Source organism: Pristiophorus japonicus, chromosome 9 (genome assembly GCF_044704955.1).
Source record: "Pristiophorus japonicus isolate sPriJap1 chromosome 9, sPriJap1.hap1, whole genome shotgun sequence".
NCBI classification, from domain to species: domain Eukaryota; kingdom Metazoa; phylum Chordata; class Chondrichthyes; family Pristiophoridae; genus Pristiophorus; species Pristiophorus japonicus.
Window position 1 is genome coordinate 215,407,804 of NC_091985.1, and position 15,501 is coordinate 215,423,304.

Here is a 15,501-nt window from a genome sequence, read left to right on the forward strand (position 1 = left end):
GAACAAAGAAATGGCGGATCAATTGAACAAGTACTTTGGTTCGGTATTCACTAAGGAGGATACAAACAACCTTCCGGATATAAAAGGGGTCAGAGGGTCTAGTAAGGAAGAGGAACTGAGGGAAATCTTTATTAGTCGGGAAATTGTGTTGGGGAAATTGATGGGATTGAAGGCAGATAAATCCCCAGGGCCTGATGGCCTGCATCCTAGAGTACTTAAGGAGGTGGCCTTGGAAATAGCGGATGCATTGACAGTCATTTTCCAACATTCCATTGACTCTGGATCAGTTCCTATGGAGTGGAGGGTAGCCAATGTAACCCCACTTTTTAAAAAAGGAGGGAGAGAGAAAACAGGGAATTATAGACCGGTCAGCCTGACCTCAGTAGTGGGTAAAATGATGGAATCAATTATTAAGGATGTCATAGCAGTGCATCTGGAAAATGGTGACATGATAGGTCCAAGTCAGCATGGATTTGTGAAAGGGAAATCATGCTTGACAAATCTTCTGGAATTTTTTGAGGATGTTTCCAGTAAAGTGGACAAAGGAGAACCAGTTGATGTGGTATATTTGGACTTTCAGAAGGCTTTCGACAAGGTCCCACACAAGAGATTAATGTGCAAAGTTAAAGCACATGGGATTGGGGGTAGTGTGCTGACGTGGATTGAGAACTGGTTGTCAGACAGGAAGCAAAGAGTAGGAGTAAACGGGTACTTTTCAGAATGGCAGGCAGTGACTAGTGGAGTGCCGCAAGGTTCTGTGCTGGGGCCCCAGCTGTTTACATTGTACATTAATGATTTAGACGAGGGGATTAAATGCAGTATCTCCAAATTTGCGGATGATACTAAGTTGGGTGGCAGTGTGAGCTGCGAGGAGGATGCTATTAGGCTGCAGAGTGACTTGGATAGGTTAGGTGAGTGGGCAAATGAATGGCAGATGAAGTATAATGTGGATAAATGTGAGGTTATCCACTTTGGTGGTAAAAACAGAGAGACAGACTATTATCTGAATGGTGACAGATTAGGAAAAGGGAAGGTGCAACGAGACCTGGGTGTCATGGTACATCAGTCATTGAAGGTTGGCATGCAGGTACAGCAGGCGGTTAAGAAAGCAAATGGCATGTTGGCCTTCATAGCGAGGGGATTTGAATACAGGGGCAGGGAGGTGTTGCTACAGTTGTACAGGGCCTTGGTGAGGCCACACCTGGAGTATTGTGTACAGTTTTGGTCTCCTAACTTGAGGAAGGACATTCTTGCTATTGAGGGAGTGCAGCGAAGGTTCACCAGACTGATTCCCGGGATGGCGGGACTGACCTATCAAGAAAGATTGGATCAATTGGGCTTGTATTCACTGGAGTTCAGAAGAATGAGAGGGGACCTCATAGAAACGTTTAAAATTCTGACGGGTTTAGACAGGTTAGATGCAGAAAGAATGTTCCCAATGTTGGGGAAGTCCAGAACCAGGGGTCACAGTCTGAGGATAAGGGGTAAGCCATTTAGGACCGAGATGAGGAGAAACTTCTTCACCCAGAGAGTGGTGAACCTGTGGAATTCTCTACCACAGAAAGTAGTTGAGGCCAATTCACTAAATATATTCAAAAGGGAGTTAGATGAAGTCCTTACTACTCGGGGGATCAAGGGTTATGGCGAGAAAGCAGGAAGGGGGTACTGAAGTTTCATGTTCAGCCATGAACTCATTGAATGGCGGTGCAGGCTAGAAGGGCTGAATGGCCTGCTCCTGCACCTATTTTCTATGTTTCTATGTTTCTATGACCCAGCAAGTCCGAGAAATAACCCCCCCAACAACTTTGTCGTAGTGTGTTACAACTGAGTGATATTTCAGAGTCAACCACATTGCTGTGGGATCTGGAGTCACATATAGGCCAGACCAGATAAGGGCATCAGATTTCCTTCTCTCAAAAACATCAGTGAGCCAGATGGGTTTTTACAACAATCCAGTAGTTCCATTACTGATAGTAGCTTTTTATTCTAGATTTATTTAATTAATTGAATTTAAATTCCCCAGCTGCCATGGTGGGATTTGAACTCACATCTCTGGATTATTAGTCTACGCCTCAGGATTACCAGCCCAGTGATGTTACCACTCTGTTCCCATTCCCATTATGCAGTGAGCTAGAATGAAAAGGATCTGGCCCAGGTGGATGGGAGGCAAAACAGCAAGTGAACAATGGGAGGCCTTCAAAGAGGAGATGGTTCGGGGACAGAGGAGACACATTTCTATTAGGGGAAAGGACGGGCATCCAAAGCCAGAGCTCCCTGAATGACTAAACGTATAGAGGTTAAAATGACAAAAAAGGAGCCATTTGACAAATGCAAGGTTCAGATACAGTGGGGAATCAAGCTGAATATAGAAAGTACAGAGGAGATCTAAAATATGGAATAAGAGGGTCAAAGAGAGAGTATGAAAATAGATTAGCAGCTAACATAAAGGGGAACCGAAAAGTCTTTTATAAACACATAACTAGTAAAAGGGTGGTCGAAGGAAGGGTTGGGTTGATTAGGGACCAAAAAGGAGATCTTGTGCAGGCAGAGGGCATGGCTGAGGTATTAAATGAGTCTGTTACAGCTGTCTTCACTAGAGAAGAGGATGCTACCAATGTAGCAGTAAAGAAGGAGGCAGTAGTGATATTGGATAGGACAAAAATCGATGAAGAGGAAGTGCTTAAAAGGTTGGCAATCCTCAAAGTAGAAAGGTTACATGACCCTACATTACTGAGGGAAGTAAGGATGAAAATTGCGGAGGCTCTAGCCACAATCTTCCAATCCTCCTTGGATATCGGCGTGGTGCCAGAGGACTGCAGGACTGCAAATGTTACACCCCTGTTTAAAAAAGGGGCGAGAGATAAACCCGGAAACTACAGATCAGTGAGCCTAACGTCGGTGATAGGGAAACTTCTAGAAACAATAATCTGGGACAAAATTCATTGGCATTTGGGAAACTATGGGCTAATAACTGGAAGTCAGCACAGATTTGTTAAAGGCAGATCATGTTTGAGTAACTTGACCGAGGTTTTTGATGAAGTAATGGGGAGGGTTGATGAGGGTAGTGCGGTTGATGTTGTGCAGATGACTTACAAAAAGCACTTGACAAAGCACCACATAATAGAATTGTTAGCAAAATTAAAGCCTATGGGATTAATGGGACAGTGGCAGCATGTGTACATAATTGGGTAAGGGACAGAAAGCAGAGAGTAGTGGTGAATGGTTGTTTTTCAGACTGGAGGTAAGTATCCAGTGGTGTTTTCCAGCGGTCGTTAGGACCACTGCTCTTTTTGGGCTGGATTTGGGTATACAGGGCATCATTTCATCGTTTGCAGATGACACAAAACTTGGAGGAGAGTAGTAAAAGACTTCAGGTGATAATAGACAGACTGATGAAATGGGCAGCCATGTGGCAGATGGAATTTAATGCAGAGAAGTGTGAAGTGATATATTTTGGTAGGAAAAATAAAGAGAGGCAATATGAATGAAATGGTACAATTTTGAAAGGGATGCAGGAACAGAGAGACCTGGGGTGTATGTATACAAATCTTTGAAGGTGGCAGGAGAACATTGGAATACTGAAGTGTGGATGTAACAAAGGAATGGTTGTGGGTTTCAGCAGTAGATCAGCTGAGACATCCTTTCACCTCCGTAATATCACCCTGCTTCGCCCCTGCCTCAACTCATCTGCTGCTGAAACCCTCATCCATGCCTTTGTTGCCTCCAGACTTAACTATTCCAGTGTTCTCCTGGCCAGCCTCACAACTTCCACCCTTCCTAAATGTCTCAGTTTAGACACTTTGAGCATGCTCTAGGCTACCTGACCTAACATCTCTTTATGTGGCTCTGTGTCAAATCTTTTTTGATAAGAGTCTTGTGAAGAGCCTGGGAATACTTTACTATGTTAAAGGAGCTATATAAATGCAAGTTGTTGTTGTTGACTTCAGAGGAGGTAGAGAAGGATCATACACTCAACATTTCTGGCTGAAGATAGTTATGAATGCTTCAGCCTTTCTTTTGCACTTAGGTGCTGGGCTCTGCCATCATTGAGGATGGAAATGTTCATGGAGACGCCTCCTTCTGTTAGTTGTTTAATTGTCCACCACCATTCATAACTGGATGTGGCAGGACTGCAGAGCTGTGATCTGATCCATTGGTTGTGGGATCACTTAGCTCTGACCATAGCATGCTGCTTATGCTGGTTAACAGGCAGGTAGTCCTGTGTTGTAGCTTCTCCAGTTTGGTAGCTCATTTTTAGGTACACCTGGTGCTGCTCCCAGCATGCTCTTCTACACTCCTCATTGAACGGAGGTTGGTCAGCTTGCTTGATGGTAATGAAGGAGTAAGAATATGCCAGGCCATGAGCTTGCAGATTGTGTTGGAATACAATTCTGCAGCTGTGGATAGCCCAGAGCACCTTATGGCTGCCCAGTTTTGAGCTGCTAGGTCAATTATTAGTCTATTCCATATGGCACAGTGGTAGTGCCACACAATATGATGGTGGTTGTCCTCAGTGTGAAGGCAGAACTTGGTCTCCACATGGGCCAACTTGGTATCCTCTGCAAATTTGGAAAACATGCCACAATTTCTGAGTCTATATAATGGTGAACAACAGTGGTCCTGGCACGGATCCCTGCGGGACATCACTTCTCACTTCCTGCCAGTCTGAGAAACTTCACTTAGCTCATATCCTCTGATTTCCGTTTAGTAGTCATCTTTCCATCCATTCTACTACCTGGCCCTTGACTCCACATGGTCTGACTTGCGTCATCTTATAGACCATAATTACTGCAGAAACAGTACCAATGGTAGAGAGGGTGGATACTGAGTGCTGTGGCAGGGGCACTGTGAACTGGATTTCTCTGTCCCATGTGTTTTGAGGCATCACTAATAGTGTTTTTCACCTCCAAAATTAAAAAAAACTTGTTGCCAGTTTATTAAAGCCATTAACAGCCTCTCCAGTGGGACACACAAACAAAATGAGACCTCGTAAATTTCCCTCAGAATGAGGCCAGAACTCAAGTTACAAAACAGTTAGAATATATTTAGCAATGAACTCAGACACGGTGTGTCCTAAGATGCGAGTTAGTAACGGAAATGTATCAGCACCATGGCTGAGGACCCTGGCACTCCGGTCTTTGTATAATTTATTTATTAAGTTTGTTTATTGAAAAATCAGACTGGTGGGTTATCTTCCGACCGAGGCTGGGTTCCCCAATGGGGGCTTTCTACGCGCGAGTCCTCCCCTGCACCACTGGGGTCTAGGGCGGAGACTGTTACACGGAGCAGTCATGTGCAATCATTTTTCATAGAATCATAGAAAAATTATGACAGAGGAGGCCATTCGGCCCATAATGTCCATGCCAGTCGAAAAAGAGCTAAACAGCCTATGCCCACCTTCCAGCACTAGGCCCGTAGCCCTGCAGGTTGCGGCTCTTCACGTGCACATCAAGAACTATTTAAATGTGATGAGGGTTTCTGCCTCTACCACCCTTTCAGGCAGTGAGTTCCAGACTCTCACCCTCCAGGGAAAGAAATGTTTCCTTATTTCCCCTCTAATCCTTTTACCATATACTTTAAATCTATAGCCCTGGTTATTGACCCTTCAGCTAAGGGAAATGTCCTTCCTATCCACTGTATCTAGGCCCCTCATAATTTTATACACCTCAATTAAATCTCTCCTCGGCCTCCTCTGTTCCAAGGAAAACAACCCCAGCCTACCCAATCCTTCCTCATAGCTAAAGTTTTCCGATCCTGGAAACAGCCTCTTCTCAGAACCCTTTCTAGTGCAATCACATACTTCCTGTAATGTGGTGACCAGAACTGCACACAGTAATCCAGCTGTGGCCAAACTAGTGTTGTATACAGTTCCAGCATAACTCCCCTTTCCGGGCTCCAAGGCCAGATGTGGATTTTTGTGGGGAGAGGAGTCCATGGGCTATGTATATATTCAGTGATCGATTTTTCAGCCCCTGCATAGTTACCTGAAGCGGCTGCTCCTCAAGTTTTGGTTACACTTCAGCACCATGCTTTATTCTTCGATTGCCCGATGTGGAGGGTGATGGAGTGGAAATGTCGGATGAGTAAGTCAGAGGATCTTCTCCTGGACCTGCTCTTGGGTCTGGCAAAAACATAAAATTTGCAAGTCCAAGATGAGCGGGCCCATTGGGAGGTCACACTGGCTGCCTACCTCGCTTCCACGGTCTTGCCCGGCTGGCTATGGAGAGGGACCATGTGGTGTCCATGTGGAAGGCTTGATAACTTTCGTGACCGGTGGGCACCGCAGGTTAAAGAGGTGATAATTGATCCTCACAATCACTTTATGATTTGTGTGTAAATAGTTATTACTATTTATTTCATATTTGTGGTATACGAGGGCACTTGCTTTAAAGATTTCTGTTCCCATCTGCTAACACTGGAGCAACTTGGTGTGACCCCCTACAGGTAGTGAAAAAAAACAATTTCAATCGGCTGACACAAAATAAATGTTATCTTCACCACCTGGGGCTTTCAATGAATGGAAGGATGTTTACCCAGAAACCCCCGCGAGGCTCAAAGTGGCCTATCAATGACTACAGGAGCCCAGTACGCAGGCGTGCGGCCGGTCTGTGCTCTGGGCATGCGCAGTGCCAGTGGTGAAGATCGTTTGTGACAGAAGATACGGTTCTGCGAGGCGCCGGGAGATTGTGGTCTGAGCGGAGGAATTGGACAGCCGGATACGCTGGGAAGCTTCATAAACAGGTCGCGAAAGCCTCAGGCACTGAATAAGAGCATAGAGGCACCGAATATGAGCGGACAGGCTCCGAATAAGAGCTCGCAGGCCCGTGTTTGCACCGCGGAGATAGGCCCGACCGCCCGGGTTCACTGGCCGCCATCTTGGACAGGGACGTTCAGGGCGGCTGTGCGGCCATATTCGCAAAGGCTTTTCCCCGGTGACAAGCCCGGATTATTGCGACTGCGCAGCCATTTTCGTACAGGAGCAGAGAGTGGGCGGGGCTTCAGGGTCCCAGTACCCAGGAGAAAAACATTAATGCCTCATTGATTTTATTCTCACTTTCCACACAGCGGGTGTAGAACTGAACCCAACCAGAGCAAAGGGAGGGAGCAAACATAGAAACATAGAAACATAGAAAATAGGTGCAGGAGCAGGCCATTCAGCCCTTCTAGCCTGCACCGCCATTCAATGAGTTCATGGCTGAACATGAAACTTCAGTACCCCCTTCCTGCTTTCTCGCCATAACCCTTGATCCCCCGAGTAGTAAGGACTTCATCTAACTCCCTTTTGAATATATTTAGTGAATTGGCCTCAACTACTTTCTGTGGTAGAGAATTCCACAGGTTCACCACTCTCTGGGTGAAGAAGTTTCTCCTCATCTCGGTCCTAAATGGCTTACCCCTTATCCTCAGACTGTGACCCCTGGTTCTGGACTTCCCCAACATTGGGAACATTCTTTCTGCATCTAACCTGTCTAAACCCGTCAGAATTTTAAACGTTTCTATGAGGTCCCCTCTCATTCTTCTGAACTCCAGTGAATACAAGCCCAATTGATCCAATCTTTCTTGATAGGTCAGTCCCGCCATCCCGGGAATCAGTCTGGTGAACCTTCGCTGCACTCCCTCAATAGCAAGAATGTCCTTCCTCAAGTTAGGAGACCAAAACTGTACACAATACTCCAGGTGTGGCCTCACCAAGGCCCTGTACAACTGTAGCAACACCTCCCTGCCCCTGTATTCAAATCCCCTCGCTATGAAGGCCAACATGCCATTTGCTTTCTTAACCGCCTGCTGTACCTGCATGCCAACCTTCAATGACTGATGTACCATGACACCCAGGTCTCGTTGCACCTTCCCTTTTCCTAATCTGTCACCATTCAGATAATAGTCTGTCTCTCTGTTTTTACCACCAAAGTGGATAACCTCACATTTATCCACATTATACTTCATCTGCCATGCATTTGCCCACTCACCTAACCTATCCAAGTCACTCTGCAGCCTAATAGCATCCTCCTCGCAGCTCACACTGCCACCCAACTTAGTATCATCCGCAAATTTGGAGATACTGCATTTAATCCCCTCGTCTAAATCATTAATGTACAATGTAAACAGCTGGGGCCCCAGCACAGAACCTTGCGGCACTCCACTAGTCACTGCCTGCCATTCTGAAAAGTACCCGTTTACTCCTACTCTTTGCTTCCTGTCTGACAACCAGTTCTCAATCCACGTCAGCACACTACCCCCAATCCCATGTGCTTTAACTTTGCACATTAATCTCTTGTGTGGGACCTTGTCGAAAGCCTTCTGAAAGTCCAAATATACCACATCAACTGGTTCTCCTTTGTCCACTTTACTGGAAACATCCTCAAAAAATTCCAGAAGATTTGTCAAGCATGATTTCCCTTTCACAAATCCATGCTGACTTGGACCTATCATGTCACCATTTTCCAGATGCACTGCTATGACATCCTTAATAATTGATTCCATCATTTTACCCACTACTGAGGTCAGGCTGACCGGTCTATAATTCCCTGTTTTCTCTCTCCCTCCTTTTTTAAAAAGTGGGGTTACATTGGCTACCCTCCACTCCATAGGAACTGATCCAGAGTCAATGGAATGTTGGAAAATGACTGTCAATGCATCCGCTATTTCCAAGGCCACCTCCTTAAGTACTCTAGGATGCAGGCCATCAGGCCCTGGGGATTTATCTGCCTTCAATCCCATCAATTTCCCCAACACAATTTCCCGACTAATAAAGATTTCCCTCAGTTCCTCTTCCTTACTAGACCCTCTGACCCCTTTTATATCCGGAAGGTTGTTTGTATCCTCCTTAGTGAATACCGAACCAAAGTACTTGTTCAATTGATCCGCCATTTCTTTGTTCCCCGTTATGACTTCCCCTGATTCTGACTGCAGGGGACCTACGTTTGTCTTCACCAACCTTTTTCTCTTTACATACCTATAGAAACTTTTGCAATCCGCCTTAATGTTCCCTGCAAGCTTCTTCTCGTACTCCATTTTCCCTGTCCTAATCAAACCCTTTGTCCTCCTCTGCTGAGTTCTAAATTTCTCCCAGTCCCCAGGTTCGCTGCTATTTCTGGCCAATTTGTATGCCACTTCCTTGGCTTTAATACTATCCCTGATTTCCCTAGATAGCCACGGTTGAGCCACCTTCCCCTTTTTATTTTTACGCCAGACAGGAATGTACAATTGTTGTACTTCATCCATGCGGTCTCTAAATGTCTGCCATTGCCCATCCACAGTCAACCCCCTAAGTATCATTCGCCAATCTATCCTAGCCAATTCTCGCCTCATACCTTCAAAGTTACCCTTCTTTAAGTTCTGGACCATGGTCTCTGAATTTACTGTTTCATTCTCCATCCTAATGCAGAATTCCACCATATTATGGTCACTCTTCCCCAAGGGGCCTCGCACAATGAGATTGCTAATTAATCCTCTCTCATTACACAACACCCAGTCTAAGATGGCCTCCCCCCTAGTTGGTTCCTCAACATATTGGTCTAGAAAACCATCCCTTATGCACTCCAGGAAATCCTCCTCCACCGTATTGCTTCCAGTTTGGCTAGCCCAATCTATGTGCATATTAAAGTCACCCATTACAACTGCTACACCTTTATTGCATGCACCCCTAATTTCCTGTTTGATGCCCTCCCCAACATCCCTATTACTGTTTGGAGGTCTGTACACAACTCCTACTAACGTTTTTTGCCCTTTGGTGTTCTGCAGCTCTACCCATATAGATTCCACATCATCCAAGCTAATGTCTTTCCTAACTATTGCATTAATCTCCTCTTTAACCAGCAATGCTACCCCACCTCCTTTTCCTTTTATTCTATCCTTCCTGAATGTTGAATACCCCTGAATGTTGAGTTCCCAGCCCTGATCATCCTGGAGCCACGTCTCCGTAATCCCAATCACATCATATTTGTTAACATCTATTTGCACAATTAATTCATCCACCTTATTGCGGATACTCCTTGCATTAAGACACAAAGCCTTCAGGCTTGTTTTATTAACACCCTTTGTCCTTTTAGAATTTTGCTGTACAGTGGCCCTTTTTGTTCTTTGCCTTGGGTTTCTCTGCCCTACACTTTTCCTCATCTCCTTTCTGTCTTTTGCTTTTGGCTCCTTTTTGTTTCCCTCTGTCTCCCTGCATTGGTTCCCATCCCCCTGCCATATTAGTTTAAATCCTCCCCAACAGCACTAGCAAACACTCCCCCGAGGACATTGGTTCCAGTCCTGCCCAGGTGCAGACCGTCCGGTTTGTACTGGTCCCACCTCCCCCAGAACCGGTCCCAATGCCCCAGGAATTTGAATCCCTCCCTGCTGCACCACTGCTCAAGCCACGTATTCATCTGCGCTATCCTGCGATTCCTACTCTGACTATCACGTGGCACTGGTAGCAATCCCGAGATTACTACTTTTGAGGTCCTACTTTTTAATTTAGCTCCTAGCTCCTTAAATTCGTTTCGTAGGACCTCATCCCTTTTTTTGCCTATGTCGTTGGTACCAATGTGCACCACGACAACTGGCTGTTCTCCCTCCCATTTCAGAATGTCCTGCACCCGCTCCGAGACATCCTTGACCCTTGCACCAGGGAGGCAACATACCATCCTGGAGTCTCGGTTGCGGCCGCAGAAACGCCTATCTATTCCCCTCACAATTGAATCCCCTATCACTATCGCTCTCCCACTCTTTTTCTTGCCCTCCTGTGCAGCAGAGCCAGCCACGGTGCCATGAACTTGGCTGCTGCTGCCCTCCCCTGATGAGTCATTCCCCTCAACAGTACCCAAAGCGGTGTATCTGTTTTGCAGGGGGATGACCGCAGGGGACCCCTGCACTACCTTCCTTGCTCTACTCTTCCTGCTGGTCTTCCATTCCCTATCTGGCTGTGGACCCTTTCCCTGCGGTAAGACCAACTCACTACACGTGATACTCACGTCATTCTCAGCATCGTGGATGCTCCAGAGTGAATCCACCCTCAGCTCCAATTCCGTAACGCGGACCGTCAGGAGCTGGAGGCGGATACACTTCCCGCACACATAGTCGTCAGGGACACCGGAAGCGTCCCTGAGTTCCCACATGGTACAGGAGGAGCATAACACCCGACCGAGCTCTCCTGCCATGACTTAACCCTTAGATACACTTAAACTGGTAATAACAATGTTAAAAGTTACTGACCAATATAAGAAGAAAAAGAAAAACTACTCACCAATCACCAGCCAATCACTTACCCCCTAGGCTGTGACGTCACCTTTGTTTTTTTGCCTTCTCCCTGTAGCTGCACCGGTCCGCCTCTCGCCGACCCCGGACTCGCGCTGCTCCGAGCTCCCGCTGGCCTTTATAGGCCTCTCGCCGACCCCGGACTCGCGCTGCTCCGAGCTCCCGCCTCCTCGACTGACTGCTCCGAGCTCCCGCTGGCCTTTATAGGCCTCTCGCCGACCCCGGACTCGCGCTGCTCCGAGCTCCCGCCTCCTCGACTGACTGCTCCGAGCTCCCGCTGGCCTTTATAGGCCTCTCACCGACCCCGGACTCGCGCTGCTCCGAGCTCCCGCCTCCTCGACTGACTGCTCCGAGCTCCCGCTGGCCTTTATAGGCCTCTCACCGACCCCGGACTCGCGCTGCTCCGAGCTCCCGCCTCCTCGACTGACTGCTCCGAGCTCCCGGTGGAGGGGGGAGGGTAAAGAAATGTTGGAGATGGTGCGATGGGTTTGGATTTCAGCACAGCGAGGAGGGAGAGTGTGCGGGACAGGGATTTACAGCTTTGGGGGAACAATAGAGGGGAAAGACTGTGCCATAGAAATGAGAATTGTCTGTCTTCAATTTCTATCCTGCACTTCCAGTGCTGACTTTTGTAAAATCCTTTTACAGGATATTAGAAGGGGAGCATTTGCAGACGGAAAACCCAACCAAATATGTCAGATCTGACAGAGTCACTCCATTCATCAGGAGCTGGATATCATCGGCCTTTTAAAGTGGAAGGAGAAACATCGCACCATTCACAACGGGGAGAAACCGTACCTGTGTGTGTGTGTGGATGAGGCTTCAACTGATTGTACAACTTGGAGAGACACAAGGACACCCACATCACGGAGAAACCATGGGAATGCGGAGATTGTGGGAAGGGATTCAATTGCCCCTCTGAGCTGGAAACTCATCGACGTCGTCACACCGGGGAGAGGCCGTTCACCTGCCCTGTGTGTGGGAAGGGATTCATTCGTTCAGCTCACCTTCTATCACACCAGCGAGTTCACACGAATGAGAGACCTTTTAAATGCTCTGACTGTGGGAACAGCTTTAAAACCTCTCGTGAACTAAATCAACACCAACGAGTTCACACTGGGGAGAGGCCGTTCAGTTGCTCTTACTGCGAGAAGAGGTTCAGGCAGTCATCCAACCTCACTGAGCACCAGCGAGTTCACACTGGGGAGAAACCATTCATCTGCTCCGTGTGTGGGAAGGGATTCACTTGTTCTTCACGCCTCACTGAACACCAGCGAGTTCATACTGGGGAGAGACCATTCATCTGCTCCATATGTGGGAAAGGGTTTGTTAATTCATCTCATCAGCTGAGACACCAGCGAGTTCACAGCGGGGAGAGGCCGTTCATCTGCTCTGTGTGTGGGAAGGGATTCGCTCGTTCATCCATCCTCACTGAACACCAGCGAGTTCACACCGGGGAAAGGCCGTTCACGTGTTCCATGTGTGGTATGGAATTCGCTCGTTCATGCCAGCTCACTGCACACCAACCTGTTCACACTGGGGAGAAACATTTTACCTGTTCTGTGTGTGGGAAGGCATGCACTCGTTCATCCCAGCTCACTGAACACCAACTTGTTCACACCAATAAGAGACCGTTTAAATGTCCTGACTGTGAGAAGAGCTTTAAAAGCAGAAAGGATCTGATGACACACCAACGCACTCACACTGGGGAGAGGCCGTTCACCTGCTCTGAGTGTGGGAAGGGATTCATTCAGTCGTCCCACCTACTGAGACACCAGCGAGTTCACACTGCAGGTGTGGATTCTGCTGTTAATCACATCCAGGACTGAACCGTGTTCACTTGGACAGTTGGGGTTTGTTGCCACTGATGTAATTAATCCCTATAACTGGGCTGGAGTTTAATTTTCTGGAAAGCTTAGAATCATAGAATGGTTACAGCTTTCGACCCATCAAGCCCATGCAGGCTCTCTGCAAGAACACCTCAGCTAGTCCCACTCCCCCGCCCTTGCCCCGTAACCCTGTGAATTTTTTCCTTCAGGTACTTATCCAATTCCCTTTTGAAAGCGACAATTGAGTCTGCCTCCCACCCTTTCAGGAGTGCATTCCAGATCCTAACCACTCGCTGCGTAAAATTTTTTTTCCTAATGTCGCCTTTGGTTCTTTTGCCAATCACCTTTTGTCCTCTGGATCCACTCTGTCTATACCCCTCATGATCTTGAACACCTCTATCAAATCTCCTCTCAATCTTCTCTGCTGTAAGGAGAACAACCCCAGCTTCTGCAGTATATCCACATAACTGAAGTCCCTCAGCCTTGGAACCATTCTTGTAAATCTTTTCTGCACCCTCTGTCAAACAACTCTCAAATAAATCAGCTTTGTTTCCAACATACAGTCGATTCCTTGATTTCTCCAAGAGGAGACTAATTGATAGCCTGTTCCATTTTTGAGCCTTTTCTCCTTTGTTAAAGGAAGACTTGTATTTATAAAGTGCTTTTCATGCCAAAGCACTTGACAAGCAAGTGCTTTTTAAGTGCAGTCACTGTTGTAATGGAGGAAATGCAGCAACCAATTTGCACACAGCAGGCTCCCACAAACAGCAATGTGATAATGGCCAGATAATCTGTTTTAGTGATGTTGGTTGAGGGACACTGGGGTAAACTCCCTTTTTCTTTGAATAATGTCATGGGATCATTTACGCCCATTTGAGAGGTCAGATGGGGCCTTGATTGAACGTCTCATGTGAAAGACGGCACCTCTGACAGTGCAGCGCTCCCTCTGTATTGCATTGGAATGCCGGTCTAGATTTTATGCTCAAGGCTCTGGAGGTGGACTTCAATCCACAATCTACTGACTCAGAGACAAGAATGCTACCACTGAGCCATGACCAACACCTCATTACTCTGGATTATTTCAGTTCTCTTGCTGTTGGTTATTATCATGGACAAGTCCGAGCTCCCCATACCTTCCAGAGTGCCGCTCCCAGCCTTGGGATCCAGGGAAGCCATTAGTAACACGCCCGTGTACATGCCCTGGGAGTGTTTGATGGGACAGTGTAGAGGAAGCTTTACTCTGTATCTAACAACTCTCTGCGGTAGGGAATTTCACAGGTTAACAACTCTCTCAGTGAAAAGGTTTCTCCTCATCTCAGTCCTAAATGGCTTACCCCTTATCCTTAGACTGTGTTCCCTGGTTCTGGACTTCCCCAACATCGGGAACATTCTTCCTGCATCTAACCTGTCCAGTTCGTCAGAATTTTATATGTTTCTATGAGATCCCCTTTCATCCTTCTAAATTCCTGTGAATACAGGCATAGTCGATCCAGTCTCTCCTCATATGTCAGTCCTGCCATCCTGGGAATCAGTCTGGTGAACATAGAAACATAGAAACATAGAAAATAGGTGCAGGAGCAGGCCATTCAGCCCTTCTAGCCTGCACCGCCATTCAACGAGTTCATGGCTGAACATGAAACTTCAGTACCCACTTCCTGCTTTCACGCCATACCCCTTGATCCCCCGAGTAGTAAGGACTTCATCTAACTCCCTTTTGAATATATTTAGTGAATTGGCCTCAACTACTTCCTGTGGTAGAGAATTCCACAGGTTCACCAGTCTCTGGGTGAAGAAGTTTCTCCTTATCTCGGTCCTAAATGGCTTACCCCTTATCCTTAGACTGTGACCCCTGGTTCTGGACTTCCCCAACATTGGGAACATTCTTCCTGCATCCAACCTGTCCAAACCCGTCAGAATTTTAAATGTTTCTATGAGGTCCCCTCTCACTCTTCTGAACTCCAGTGAATACAAGCCCAGTTGATTCAGTCTTTCTTGATAGGTCAGTCCCACCATCCCAGGAATCAGTCTGGTGAATCTTCGCTGCACTCCCTCAACAGCAAGTATGTCCTTCCTCAAGTTAGGAGACCAAAACTGTACACAATACTCCAGGTGTGGCCTCACCAAGGCCCTGTACAACTGTAGCAACACCTCCCTGCCCCTGTACTCAAATCCCCTCGCTATGAAGGCCAACATGCCATTTGCTTTCTTAACCGCCTGCTGTACCTGCATGCCAACCTTCAATGACTGATGTACCATGACACCCAGGTCTCGTTGCACCTTCCCTTTTCCTAATCTGTCACCATTCAGATAATAGTCTGTCTCTCTGTTTTTACCACCAAAGTGGATAACCTCACATTTATCCACATTATACTTCATCTGCCACGCATTTGCCCACTCACCTAACCTATCCAAGTCACTCTGTAGCCTCATAGCA

At 47.0% G+C, this 15,501-nt stretch overlaps 2 protein-coding genes across 5 annotated transcripts in view; one reads left to right on the top strand and one right to left on the bottom strand.

Annotated features, from left to right (window-relative positions):
- The window catches only part of LOC139273675 (zinc finger protein 420-like), a 37,335-nt gene extending 23,707 nt beyond the window's left edge, over window positions 1-13,628 (top strand). Inside the window, exon 5 of the mRNA XM_070890712.1 lies at window positions 12,162-13,628. Within this exon, the coding sequence (XP_070746813.1) occupies window positions 12,162-13,067 (906 nt within the window). The 3' untranslated portion in view covers window positions 13,068-13,628. The remainder of the gene's footprint in view (window positions 1-12,161) is intronic.
- Window positions 1-15,501, bottom strand: part of LOC139273651 (gastrula zinc finger protein XlCGF67.1-like) — a 46,399-nt gene that overhangs the window by 6,918 nt on the left and 23,980 nt on the right. Inside the window, exon 1 of one of the 4 annotated variants that reach the window (XR_011595278.1) lies at window positions 5,985-6,030. The exons of the other annotated variants lie outside the window; for them this stretch is intronic. The gene's annotated coding sequence lies outside the window, so the exon portion shown is untranslated. Of the gene's footprint in view, window positions 1-5,984; window positions 6,031-15,501 lie in introns of those variants that run through there. 4 annotated transcript variants of the gene reach the window in all.